Here is a 14,046-nt window from a genome sequence, read left to right on the forward strand (position 1 = left end):
CCACTTACAGTACCACCACAAGTGCAGCAGTGGGCACACACAACTTTTAGAGTAATATAAATTACTTTGGGTCTGCAGAATTTTTTTTGTTTTTTTAAGGTGCACTGTGTAATAATTTTAGTAGTTTCATTTCCACAATTCATGCAGCCCATTCACAAGTGTTCCTTTTTAAAACAAATACTTACCACCACCATCAAATTCTAAATATTCATTATGACTGGGAAAATTGCACTTTTCATAGATGAAAAGGGGGATCTTCTCCATGGTCCGTCATTTTCAATTTCAAGAAATATCCCTTGTTAGCTTCAGAAATGGCTGTACTTTGGTCATGCTAGTAAATATTTCTTTATTACTTTAGTAAATGTTCATGAGAAGATAATATTTGGCTGTAAGCAGCACAGTTTCGATGAGCAGGGCCTCGTTTCCCGATAACGATGGTTCTTAGCCTTACGTGTGTCGTTAAACAGTGATCCTACGAATGTTCTTAGATTTCCTACGACTGTTTCCCAAAGACACTCGTACATGAACGCGCGTGCACAGCCTCTAAGATCATTCGTAGCGTCGCTCTTAAGGATCGCTGTCCACATATGTGGTGCTGAAGTGTCCTCGGAGTGAACTGCGCCGTCATGCTGCTAAACCATTTACAAAATGTAAGGCGTGTGTCAGCATCAAAAGTAGTTTTCTATAAGGGTGGGACTACATTTGTAGCAGTTTGCAACTATCGACAGGAGTTATTGTTGGTAAATGAAATAAAATGCACACACACAATGAAATCATGCAAAACCATGAGCTACGCCGTTAAATCAGACAAAGCGCGTGCAGTTGGCTACCGTGCTTAATATTTAAGAAGACAAGTAGGCCTAGGAGTTCCAAATTGGGATGCGCATTTGGGGAGCGGCGCGCAAAGTACGGCGCACTCAAGGCTTTAACAGCTGTGAGGGACATTTTGCACGGCAGTCTGCTGTTATTAAAACAAAAAAATCTACATGAATCCCCATCGCTGCCTTTTTATGTCATAGTTTACCCTTAGCCTACAACTATCGTGTCTTTTCTGCGTCGCCTTCCCTTTCTTAGGGTACTTGAAAATGAAAGAGGGCGCAACGACTCGCTGACCGTTTTTCTTTTTTTTTATGTTTCGGTGGTGGCCTTCCGACATCACCACTCTTGTCTCTGGTCTCCGAAGCCCCCTATTTAGTTTGCGTGTGGATGCCTTGTTCTTGTTCACGAAGCACCCACACAAATTATGATTGATCACAGTTTAATAATGCCCTGATTTATTAAACACAGCTGAACTATTTTACTGCCTGTAAAATATTTTCCAAACATATTGCTTTTATTTTATACACGTACACAATTAATGTTACCTTCTTATTTTCGTTACAGTGTCAACTGTGGTGCCATGATATTTACACTCCCGTCTTAAAACATCAACTTGAAGCGCAAGTTTCCTCTTTTCCTGTGGGTGTCTCCACTGTGCCATGCTACTCGCGTCTTAAAACAGCAATCTTATGCGCAAGTTTCTTCTTTTCCCTTCATATCCTGTGGGTGTCTCCACTGTGCCATGCCGTTACGATCAATCTTAGCGCGTTAAGACTACTCCAGATCACTCGTGGATTTCTCTTAGAGTTACGTGTCAACCTGCGATGGTTCTTTGCTAAGTTGGCTTTGGGAAACGCTCCGTGAGCTCTACGATGGTGTTACGTGTGAACTTAAGTAGTACGTAGCGTTAAGTAGTACTTAAGGCCCTTTCGGAAACAAGGCCCAGGGTAGTTGCAATACCTAGTCTGGCCACATCCTACAAAGTGCACCTTTAAACTTAACAAGGAGAAAAAGAGAAGAAGTCATGGCTTAAGGGCCGAAATGCATCTGCGTGTGGAAATGGTGGTATTTGATGGATAAATAATGAAGCTCGTGAGTGTGGACTTTTCTACTCCTACTATACCTCAACACACCGTACTTCTTATTGTCAATGCACTATATTTTGCAGCCAGTATGCAGTCTTAGTGTCAAAGCTCTTTGCTGTTGGGTCCTTGCTGTAGCCAAGAATGGGTTATGATTCTGTTTGGCCCTGGGCCAGAGAGTAGCCCCTTAATGCACACTGCACCTCCTGTGACTCGCTGTAATAGACATTGAAAGTTAACTACTATAGTACTACACTACTGTGACAGTGCACAGGGCCTTTAGTAATACATTACAACTTTGTCATTGCCATTCTGGTAACAGCAGCTCATGTATAAAGCCGTGTCTTAAGGGAATAAGAAATTAACCCCCTTCATAGCCATCATAGATGATGCCATCCCTGGAACATGCTTGCTGCAGGATACGTGTGCACATGCACTTTTCATGCATGAACGCTTTCCCATGTGAATTTCATGTCAATTTTGAGAGCACCAGTCACAATGTATGCAGACGCATGCGTACAGTGTAATATTGACAAAACCTTGAGGGGCCATCTTCCGAACATCCAGTGTTGAGCTCGTGGTAGAGTCAAACAGTCATATCATAGAGGAAAACACTAATGAGAGCACCATTGGCTATCTGCTATCACCATTGGCTATATCCCCCTAGAGGATACCTCCAGTATTGTGCGAAGTGCTTCAGTCATCCTAAAGCAAGTGTGTGCATTGCGCACTCAGTCGCACGTGGTTGCATGCATAGTTACAGGCACACAGCAGGCACTTGGAGTCTGTGGGTCTACTGGGGGCTTCAGGGTACTCTTGGGTCCTGTTGGGTCCCTGGCCCTGGGCCCGTTAGGCCCAGTAGGCCCGTGCAATAATCCGTCCCTGGCTGTGTACCAGAGTCACCCAAAGACAGGAAGTTGAAGTAAGATCAACAGGCATCCATCAACTGTCTCTCTGTATACGACTATTTTTACAGATGGCTGGCCTGGAAGGATTTGTTTTAGAGGTTGGAAGGGCTGGGCATGGCCTAGGACAAAAGTGGCTCAGGCATCTTTGAGTGCCCCCCTGTAAATGTTTTTCAAGTCTCTAAGAAACTGCAGGGGGGCAAAAAACTAAACTAAACGCATGGGCCCCTGAGGATGCCAGATTACCAGTACAGGCCAGATTACCAGTCAGGCCTACATCTTGGCTGACTACAAAACGAAATGCAGCATCACCTGCAGAATGGATGAACTCAAACTTTTTTTCCATTAGCATGCTCCAAATCTTACCCTTGGTTGCAACATCACAATGCAGCACTGTGGCATATCTGACTCAGTATTATTTTAATGATCTCTGCCAAGGAGGTTATGTGATCGCCAGGGTTTGTGTGCTGTGTGTGTTCGGCCTGGACCTTGTGTGTTCGCATGCTATTTCACAGCCTGCCACAAGGTGGCCCGCGGTGAGCACTGAGCACCAGCGAATATTCCACACCGGCGTGCCTGGGGCCGGCAGTGAGCACTGAGCACCAGTGAATATTCGGTGTAGGCATAGCCTATTTTGTGACTAAGTTCACAATGCTGGTTAAATTCATTACACCCCCTTCGCTACAAAACAAAATGAACTTCCTTGGCGGAGGTCTGCACACTCTAGTTTTCTAGTTTTAGTTAAAACAGTGTGTTCATGCAAGCATACACACCATAGGTGCCAGAAAGGGGTATGCAGTGGTGCATCTGCATCCTCACGTTAGGGCTCCCTAAATTAAGCTTTCTCTTCTACTGCAGACAAATGAGTGGAGTGCATTCACAGTAACATTTAAGTTAAGAAAAATAAATAATGAAGAAAAAAAATGCACCACCACTGTAAGACCCATTTGCCTGACCAGATGTAAACTCCACTCCAAAATATTTTCCTTCCAGAAATGAAATTTGCAGGACGTTAAGAGGCTGTAAACACACATACTGTTCTCTTTATATCCCTAGCAGCTACACCCTGCTGGGAAAAACAACAGGAGCAAAATGTCTCTGCTCATCAGACACAGTACTATTATTACATTATTTTACACACTTTTAGCAGCTGAGTGTCACACATAATTATGGGGGAGTTGAGTTGAGGCAGTTAGTTTATGGTTTCTAAAACCCTTTAGCGGTTTAATTAATTTGCGAACAGTTGGCATTACAGCAGGGGTGGAATTATAAAAAGACAAGTCTGACTCTTACCCCTATATTGGTGGTGGGCTGGTGGGGGCCCTATTTGGACCTTGGCAAGCCGCACTGTACTGTGTGCAATTGTTCCGCCTCTGGATTGCAGTCTTTGAAAAACTAGTTTTGAGTCAAAACAGCAGCAAAGGCAACAATAAGCAAGAATATACAGTAGAGCTAATCTGTGCTCTAGACAGTTGCCTCTTTGTGCATTTGTTCACTCGTTCATCCATTGCTGAAAAGACTCAACTACATCATAACATCATGGCTATGACATTTCTGAGAGCTTTAAAGGTACACTGTGCAGGAAATGGTCAAAAAAGGTATTGCAACTATGCAACTCATTGAAACTGGGTTGCCTATTGCCAAATTTGATCTTTTCATGAAAGTTTACTATGTAATAAACTAATATTTTCTAGTATGACCCAAGTGCAGTCATTTTTGCAGCTACAAATGACTATTTCTGGAAATTCAAAATGGCGGACCATGGAGAAGATCCCCCTTTTCATGTATGAAAAGTGCAATTTTTCCAGTCATAATGAATACTTAGAATTTGATGATGTTGGTAAGTGTTGATGAAAAAGGTAACATTAGTGAATGGCTAGCATGAATTCTGGAAATAAACTTAATCTTACACAGTGTACCTTTAACTAGTCTATATCATTACAATTAAGGTTATAGTGTGAGTGTGAGTGTTAGTGTAAATAAAAAGGCTTTGTACCAGGGTTTGTGTTAGCTACTTTTGGGAAATGGCCAAATGGAATGACTGAGAGATGGATTGACACATTTTGCGGAACCTGAGCACTGTGCACACAAAGCCATGATCCAACAGAGCCATTAATCAAATACATGCAAACGCAAGAGCCAGAGAGAACGAATGGTTAAATAATTTATTAAAAGCAGGTCACATTTAGTTTAAAAGTGAGCAAAGCGTTCAAGTCCTTTACAAATACCCCTTTAAATAATCTAAACATATATCATTAAATGAAACAGCTTTGTCATACACAACACAGTCAGTCAGTCATAATACACGGCGCACAGTAATAACAGACGTTGAGTTCAGCAGACGTTACGTTACTAAACCAAGCCATGTAAATAATGTGTTTAATAGAAAGATAAATAATGAGTTCCGCCTTCCCGTCTCCGTCTCCGTCTCTGTCTCTGCGTCTCGTTGGCGGATGTCCTTCAGAGCTGTGGCTCCATGCTGCTGGAGAAGTGGCCATACTGGTCTTCACCGCTGACCAGGAGAGTCGCTGGGAAACGTCGAGGCCTGTCTGGATCCTGTAGATACATAGATTAGATCAGTGTTTCTCAACAGGGGCTCTACAGTCCCTCAGGGGGCAGTGGGGAGGCCTAAGGGAGTTTTGAGAAGGATACAGCTGAGAGGGGCTGGTGTTTAGTTGCCATTAGGGGACATTAGTCTATTTTATTTTGTAATACTAAAGGGGGGGGGGGATTGGCATATAATGAGGTCAGGGGGATGTTGGAAGGCTTGTGATGAGGTCATAAATGTATTATTCTGAAAGCTTTTTACGAAGTTTGGAAGTTCTATGTACAGCATGTTTTAATTGTAAGTCAGTCATGACGTAGTAATAAAAAGCTTAGTTTTACTGTATCAATACACAAAGACTTTGTTTCACTGGGTGAGAAGCACAGTGACAAATGAGCTGAGCATTCACTTCTTTCCCCCTTTACACAAACATTCCACTGACATTCTTTAAACTTCCCACTGCTTGCAGAGGGCCATCCTGGCCACTGCTAACTAAAACAGCTCTTTAAGGAGTTTTACTGAAGAAACCCATGCAATGTTCTCATACATTGCCCTGTACACATGCATGCATGCACACACTCATGCATGCATATACACATGCACACATTCATGCATGCATATGCACATGCACACACTCATGCATGCATATACACATGCACACACACGCATGCGCGCACACACACGCACACACATGCACACACACACACACACACACACACACACACACACACACACACACACACACACACACACACACACACACACACACACACACACACACACACACTGGAAAGGTGACTGAGTGTCCGCCACCAAGTAAACATGCTACGGTTACAAGCCGTAGAATATTGTTCATATGTAACTGTATATGACACTATTTCAAGATTCAAGATATTGTATATGACATTATTTCAAGATTCAAGATCTCATGATTGGTCTATTGGCCTCAAAAGAAATGTGTCTGGGGCTTTCACAAATGCGGCCACATGGCACAATTTTAATGCTAGTTAAATTAATTTTAATTTTAATGCTAGTTAAATTAATTTTAATTTTAATGCTAGTTACCTGGATGGGATAAGCGCAGGTTGGTACATAGCGGATAACAAAGCCACATCGTCTGCGGTCGGACATGTTGGGGTCACTGGCATGAACAAGCAGCCCATCATGCACCTGAGAGTAGGACACAAAAAAACAATAACAATAATATTCAGACACCTCTGAGACCACCTCTCCACTAACTGGGGCCAAAATCAATGTTATGCTGATGTTATGGGTCTAATGCCTATTTTCCACTGCCAGTTTTCTAGTAGGCCTACAGCTCGACACAGCGCGCCTCGGCCACCACTTTTTGCCTTACGAATGAGCTGTGTTGTGCCTATTCAAAAAGCAAAAATGGCGGCAGAGTCGTGCTTTTTTCAGCCTGTAGGCCTACCAGAAAACCGGCAGTGGAAAAGAGGCATAATAGGCCTACTCTTTAAATTGCCAGTTATTGCAAGTAAATTGCGATAAATTGGGAAAACAAAACAACAACACAGATTTACAAAATGAGCTATCTTCTTTAGCCAAAAGTTCTACTCCTCAGTTGCCCAACAGGGTGACATTGGAATCGCCTCTAAATTAGAGTTACATTAAAACTTGCAGTTACAATTAAAGCCCATAGAGGGCAGCAAAGCAAATTCAGAAATGCCTCTCATACTTTTGATCATGTGACATGGCAGAGTTACTTTAATTGAACTTGACTGAGTTTTATTTCACTGGCTATTATGGGTGTTGCAAATGGCTCAAAGCTTTGGCAGGACCCGGGACCCAATATATTCAATGTCATGAGGGCCCAATTCTGGGAACCCCATTCCTTTGGGCCCAGGACAACCGACCCCTTTATCCCCCCCCAACGACTCACCGACATCTGCCCGGCCAGTAGGGGGCACAGCAGAGCCTTGTCTGTCTCCACCAGCTCCTCTGGGATCTCCTGGTTGACCGTCAGCATGTTTCCCACGCGCTCAGACTGCCGGTGTGGAAGCATCCCCGAGCAGTGACTTCCTGTTGGTGACAGGAAATAGAACAAGGCTTCTGTGTTTAACTAATTAACCAATCACACAGGCCTCTTCACTATTTGCACAGTGAAAAAATGCAGTGTCAATTCTACTCTTAGAGGGTTGATTTAACATCCTCTCTAGTGTGTATTTGGTCCCAGAGTGCTCTCTAAGTGTGTAATTATTAACACTACATTTTAACCTAGTAGTCAGAGATGGATGGCTTCTTTAAAAATAGAACTCAAACAGACACACAGTTTGCCAACGGCTAAGCGGACTGGAGCAGGTTTGGGAAAGCTGTGAAAATATTTTTGAGGCGACATATGGTATTTTTTTTTTTCTATTTGTAAATAGAAATGTGATCGTCAAAGTAAAACATCTAGTGTGCCAAACATTCAACATTCGCTGGGAGAACTAAAACATGCCTTCTGAGTTGTGTCATTATTTGTGATTTTAAAAGAAAATGTTTCCCAAGTCTCCAAATGTAGCCTCTCATCACCCCACCTTACTCTGTGCCCTGTTGCATGTAGCATTTGAATGGAGGTCTGTGTAGCACAGTGTTGCCAGATGGAAAATCTGATTCTATCTGAAATCTGAACTATCGTACCGAAACCTCAAAATTATCGTTTTTGGGGGCTTTTGGGATCGTTCTCAAACCAGATGGTTGCTTTAAGTCAACTGAATAAAAACATAAGAAAAGACATTTTTGAAAACGCATTGTTTGTAGCCCTTAAATGCACACCGTACCTACAGCGACTCACTGTGATAGTCATTGAAAAATTAACTACCATAGTAGGCCTACTACAATACTACGACATAACACAGGGCCTTTAGTAATGCTTAGTAATGACTTGGTCATATGCCATTGTGGCAAATTTATAACGCTGCGTCTTAACGGGTTAAAAATATCCAGTAACTGTACGTGTAACCGTAAGCGTACCTTAGAAATGGAGGTCTACTGTACCTGGAATAACCTGAAGGGCTCCGTTGTCCTCCAGGGAATCATCCAGCGCCAGCCACACAGATAACACTGGTCCTCCGTCAAGGCCCCAGTACCTGGCAGTCAGAGAGGAACACATGTACAAACATCATCAATCATATTCCATTCAATTAATACAAATGCATATCTACATATTATACAAATGTGCATCTCTGTCTGTCCCTCTGTCTGTCTCTCTCTCTCTCTCTCTCTCTCTCTCTCTCTCTCTCTCTCTCTCTCTCTCTCTCTCTCTCTCTCTCTCTCTCTCTCTCTCTCTCTCTCTCTCTCTATCTCACTTTGTCATCCTCCCTTCCTAATCTGGTCTGGTCAGCTGTGTTCTCACATATACCTGTACATGTACATCCTTGTCAGGCTGGCTTTGGGCTGTGTGCGTTTGTGTGAGTGTGTGTATGTGTGTTTGTGTGTGTGTGTGGGTGCTACCCTGAAAGAAGTTATTCATATTTAGTCACGATCATTTCCTCCCCTTGAGTGTGTGGCAGTATTTCTTCCCTGAGTGTGTATTAGTATTTCCCTGAGTGTGTATTTCCCCACTGTACGTATGTATGCCTGCATTTGTCAACATGTGTGAGTATGCTTAAGTGACGTTCATGGTTGTGATGCCAGATCACTACCCAGTACCTCATGGTGACCCTGGTGACCCGCCCAGGGAGGCAGACAAGGGGGGACAAAGGAGAGCTGTCCCGGGCCCAGGGAGATGGGGGGCCCATAATTGAGCCTTCATTACATTGAATGTATTGATTGGGGGGGCCGTTTCAGATGACTTTGTCCCGGGCCCAGCCAAAGCTGTCAGCGGCACTGGACCCGCCCATAATACTTCTCTTCATTCGTATTCATGGTCTGGACGGTCTTATCTGGGGAGGGTTTAGTCGGCTACCTGGCGACCGGCCAATAAGTGAACCATTGGGTGAGAGCTGTCCAATCGTTTCAAACCAGAACTGAGTGCAATCCTCCCGCCTTCTAATCGCGTCAGGTCAAAGAACCTCCAGACCATGAATCCGAGTGAAGAGAAGTATTATGGGCAGGTCATACCAGGCAGAGGGCACTACCCAATAGTATTAAAGGGGTATGCCACTATTTTGGGGCTTAATACAGTTAAAATCGTTGACCAGGGTTTATAAAGGTGGTAAAGTGTCTTATTTTTCATGTTAAGCGTTGTCTTGCTTTAAGACAAGTTAAAAGAGGAAATATGTCGCTAAGCTAGTGAAAGTCTATGGATCCGTGTAACATGCTACAATGCTACACGGATCCATCGACTTTCACTAGCTTAGCGACATATTCCCTCTTTTAACTTGTCTTAAAGCAAGACAACGCTTAACATGAAAAATAAGACACTATACCACCTTTATAAACCCCAGCCAATGATTTTAACTGTATTAAGCCCCAAAATAGTGGCATACCCCTTTGAGGGTATGAATAGGTAATAGGGCTATTGGGTGCTACAATACCTCATATCCTGGTGCCAGGCCACGTAGGGCAGTCCATCCTTCTTCTCTTTCCCCTTGCCCCCCTCCTCCTCTCCGGCCGTCTCCTTCTGAACCCCCTCTTCATAGGGGATGACATCGGCCCCTCCGTTGCCCCTGGCGACCGGGTATTTGCATATGAACCGGGAGTCCAGCAGTAGAACATCCTGGCCCAGGACGGCTCGTACCACCTCCAGGACGCGGGGGTGTTTGACCAGACCCAGCACCCAGTCGTACTGCTGGTGGGTGTTGTGGAGGCTGTACTTAGTATAGTCAGTACCTGCAGTGGCCATAATAACAAAGGGAGGAGGGGTTAGCCACAGAACAAAACTAGGAAATACTTTAGGATAGACCCAGTCGGCACCTCTGGCCCGCCCACGAAACTGCATGTTTTTGTTTTGTTTTTTTACTGACGCCCTGTGGTCCTATTTCTAGTGCTACTTGCTGCATAATATGTTTATATTATGACAGTGAGGATTTAAATGACAAGTGTTTATATTATGACAGTGAGGATTGAAATGACAAGTGATTGTGATGGCAAATTAAGGAAGGCATAAACCAATTTAGTGTAAATCGTAAAGCGTCTAAATGTGTTACCATCATCAAAGCCTAGACGGCATCATAAAACCTCTATATATTAGGATGTCCATCATTAAAATGCCTGCTGTGCCACATCATGATTTGGTAGCTTGGCTTCATCTGTCTGTCCACCTCTTGTCTCTCCCTTTCTCCCTTTCTCTTTTTCCTTTCTCTTACTTTGTTTCTCCTTCCACCTTTTCCTCCTTTCTCTGTCTCCTTTTCTCCCTGTCTCCCTAGCTTTGTCTCTCATACTCAGTTCCCCTCTTGCTCCCACTCAGGGGTGAGTTTCTCAAAAGACAAGTTGTTAGCCTGTTAGCAACTTCGGTAGTTGCCAAGGGGAAAATGCATTGCAAACAACAAAGTTGCTAATGTAGTAAGCAACTTTGGTTTTGAGAAATTCACCCCAGGCTTGAAACAACCAGGCAAACAAACTAGGCAATTGCCTAGGGCCCTCCGCTGAAATGGGGCTTCCTGGTAACAACTGGTTATGTACTTGTATCTAAATAACAGCAATGATGACTTCGTCAGCCTAAATTCAATGGCTGAAAAGTGCAAAAGTCTATGCTGCTATCAAAATCTGTCTTTAGGGGGGGCCCTTCCCAATAGTTTGAAGAGAAAAAAGGGCCCTCAAGTCCATTGTTGCCTAGGGCCCCCAAACACCTTGATACAGCCCTGTTCCCTCCTCTCTCCCTTTCTTTCTCTCCCCCTCCCTTTCTCTCACAATCAAACTCACATTCTCTCTCCCTACCCATCTCTCTCTCTCTCTCTCTCTCTCTCTCTCTCTCTCTCTCTCTCTTTGTCTATCCCTCCTCTCTCTCTAACCCCTCCTTTCTCTGGCTCTCTCTGCCCCCCTCCCACAGCACAGCGTACTCACCAAACTTCCTCTCCAGCTGTGCGAAGGCCTCTCTTGCCTGCCGCAGCTCCGCGTTGTCCAGGACGGCCACCCCGCTCAGGTAGCCCTGCTCCTCATACAGGCTGGACATCTGCTCTGCTGACAGCACACTCATGATGGATGGATGGATGGATGGATGGATGGATGGATGGATGGATGGATGGATGGATGGATGGATGGATGGATGGATGGATGGATGGATGGATGGATGACGAACAATGGATGGATGGATGTTGGACAATGGATGGATGCTCAAGGATGTTGGTGGATGTGTCTTCTTCTCTGTCTTGTCTTAGTTTGGAGTGTTGTTTTGTTTGTTGTCTTTCTTTCTGTTTCTCTGTCTCTCTCTGTCTCTCTCTCTCTCTCTTCCTCAGTCGGGACGGGAGTCGTCTCTGTGTTGAGATTAACCAGCTGGGCCTCTCTTCGCCACACTGTGTCCGCTTGTCCGGCCCAAAGCTGTTTTTATAACCTGCTCGCAGCCTGGGCATGTGAGGGAAAGAGAGAGAGAGAGAGCAAGAGAGAGATGGAGGGAGGGGAGGGTGGTGAGGAGGGAGAGAGAGAGAGAGAGAGAGAGAGAGAGAGAGAGAAGAGAGAAAAGTGCAGCGGCCATTATAAGCTTATCCTGACACAGGAATTTCCGTTCCTTCACCGAAAAACGCACTTGTCTCCTTCTCTGGCAAACTGCTCTCTCTACTCGCTTCTGTTTCCCTCTTTTTCTGTTTCTCTCTCTCTCTCTCCCTCCTCCTCCTTCTTCTCGCTCATTCGTTCGGGATAAATGTATAATTCAGAGGCTGTTTATGGAGAATCGGGAGGGGAGGGGTGGAAGACTCCCAAATGTGACTGCTGCCAGTCCTGCATGACGGTTGTAAGGGCCAGGGACAGAGCTGACAGTTTTGGCATGGCCCGGGACAAAGCCATCTGAAAGGCCCCCTCCACTCAATACACACAATCAGGGCTTCAAATAATCTTTTTCTAATCATCAGCCAAAATCATACTAGCCAAACACATAGTACTAACTTATGGCTCAAAGTGACTAATAAGTTCATGTCTTTTCTACCAGTCAAACTGAATTTTCACCAGCATTTGGATGATTGGCAGGTATTCATTTAGAGCCCTGCACACAATGCAACGGGGTCCCAATGCTGGGCCCCCTCTTTCACTGGGCCCGGCGACAACTAACCCATTTGCCCCACCCCGTTGACTTCCCTTATACGGTGCTAATGACAAAAACGTGTCTTGGGCTGCGTTAATGAGTAGAGACACTCCTGTCCCCCAGGGACTAATGTGGCTCGGCATGCTTACTCAGTCCCAGACCCAGACCCAGCCAGCCTGGCCAGGCAGCCACAGACCAGGACAGACAGGACAGCACACACTGTGGTCAGGTCAGCCCAGCCTCTCTTTCTCTCTCTGGGTCTCTGTCTCTACTGTTTCTCTCTGGTATTCCACTTTATTCACTTTTCTTCTCTTTCTCTTTCTCTGTCTCCCCCCCCCCCCCTCTCTCTCTCGTCCCTCTCTCTTTGCCTGTTTGCCTGTTTTTGGATCCATCTATTTCTCTCCATGTTTCTCTCTTCCATGTCTGCTATTCTTGGACATTTTTAACAGAGCAGATTTTTAACAGAGCAGATGTTTATACATATCCATGTGCTGGAGAAAAGTATAAAAAGCACAAAAACACACATACATACACACAATTGTGTGCTTTGCCTATGCACACCCACACACGCGCACGCACACACACACACACACACACACACACACACACACACACACACGCACGCACGCACGCACGCACGCACGCACGCACGCACACACACACAACACACACACACACACACACACACACACACACACACACACACACACACACACACACACACACACACACACACACACACACACACACACGTCAGTCGGCATGTTTGATTTCATTCAGTCACACTCCTATATTGGCATTCTCACCTGTGTGTTCCTAGGCGATGATGAACGAACGTGATGCTCTCAGCAGCTGTGAAGTTGGCACAGAGAATAAAAGAGAGATATCACACCAAATTAAAATCAGATGAAAAAAATAATATCAAAATGTCAAAATATCAAAACTGCCGCTTTTTAATTAGGAGCACATTATAAGTCAAGCTGCCGCTGCGCCCTCAGAGCTGAATCATCGTTATACGCCTGCCCGTACCTTTGATATGATAGACACAGCTGTGTGTCTGTCTCTCTCCTGACAGTAGTGTACCTTTGATATGATAGACCAGACGTGGGCAAACTCAGGCTCGTAGCCCACATATGGCCCGCTGTCACATTTCATATGGCCCACAGAGCATTTACCTTTGAATCCAAAATGATACTCCCACCCAGCATTTTCAACATACTGTAGCTACCCAAGTCTAGGTCTTGCAGCTTTGAGATTAACCATGTAACTGTATTCATACTGACAATGTATTCACCTACCTAAATACATTTCAATATAATGTGCAGGAATGAAATAGTCATGACATTATGCTAGCTAATATTATTTTTTACTGTTAACACCATCAAATTGCCTGTGGTATTCTGCTACTCAGTCAATATCCTAAACCCAATGTGGCCTTTGGGGCAAAATAATTGCCCACCCCTGTGATGGACTGTGCTGTGTGTCTTACCTTTGATATGATATGACACTGGTGTGTGTGTCAGTCTCTAGCTCTCCTTACTGCAGTGTGTCCAAAGGTCACCTTGGCAACTCTGTCTC

At 44.6% G+C, this 14,046-nt stretch overlaps 1 protein-coding gene across 1 annotated transcript; it reads right to left on the minus strand.

The window, feature by feature from the left end:
- Nucleotides 1–4,979: 4,979 nt before the first annotated feature.
- zgc:174917 (uncharacterized protein LOC565650 homolog) lies at nt 4,980–11,795 on the minus strand. Its single transcript, XM_063189478.1, has 6 exons — nt 11,298–11,795; nt 9,830–10,124; nt 8,349–8,440; nt 7,252–7,391; nt 6,417–6,521; nt 4,980–5,362 (listed from the first exon to the last, which is right to left on the minus strand). Exons 1-6 carry the CDS (start codon nt 11,428–11,430, stop codon nt 5,267–5,269), a joined length of 861 nt encoding a protein of 286 aa, XP_063045548.1. The 5' UTR covers nt 11,431–11,795; the 3' UTR covers nt 4,980–5,266.
- Between the last annotated feature and the right edge of the window lie 2,251 nt (nt 11,796–14,046).

This window comes from Engraulis encrasicolus, chromosome 23 (genome assembly GCF_034702125.1).
Source record: "Engraulis encrasicolus isolate BLACKSEA-1 chromosome 23, IST_EnEncr_1.0, whole genome shotgun sequence".
Classification (NCBI taxonomy): domain Eukaryota; kingdom Metazoa; phylum Chordata; class Actinopteri; order Clupeiformes; family Engraulidae; genus Engraulis; species Engraulis encrasicolus.

Coding starts and splice junctions, on each gene's coding strand:
- zgc:174917 (XM_063189478.1), bottom strand. CDS start 11,430: ATGAGTGTGCTGTCAGCAGAGCAGATGTCCAGCCTGTATGAGGAGCAG. Junction 8,441..9,829: donor GCCTGGCACCAGGATATGAG/GTATTGTAGCAC, acceptor TCTGACTGCCAG/GTACTGGGGCCTTGACGGAG. Junction 5,363..6,416: donor CCTGCGCTTATCCCATCCAG/GTAACTAGCATT, acceptor ATGTATCTACAG/GATCCAGACAGGCCTCGACG.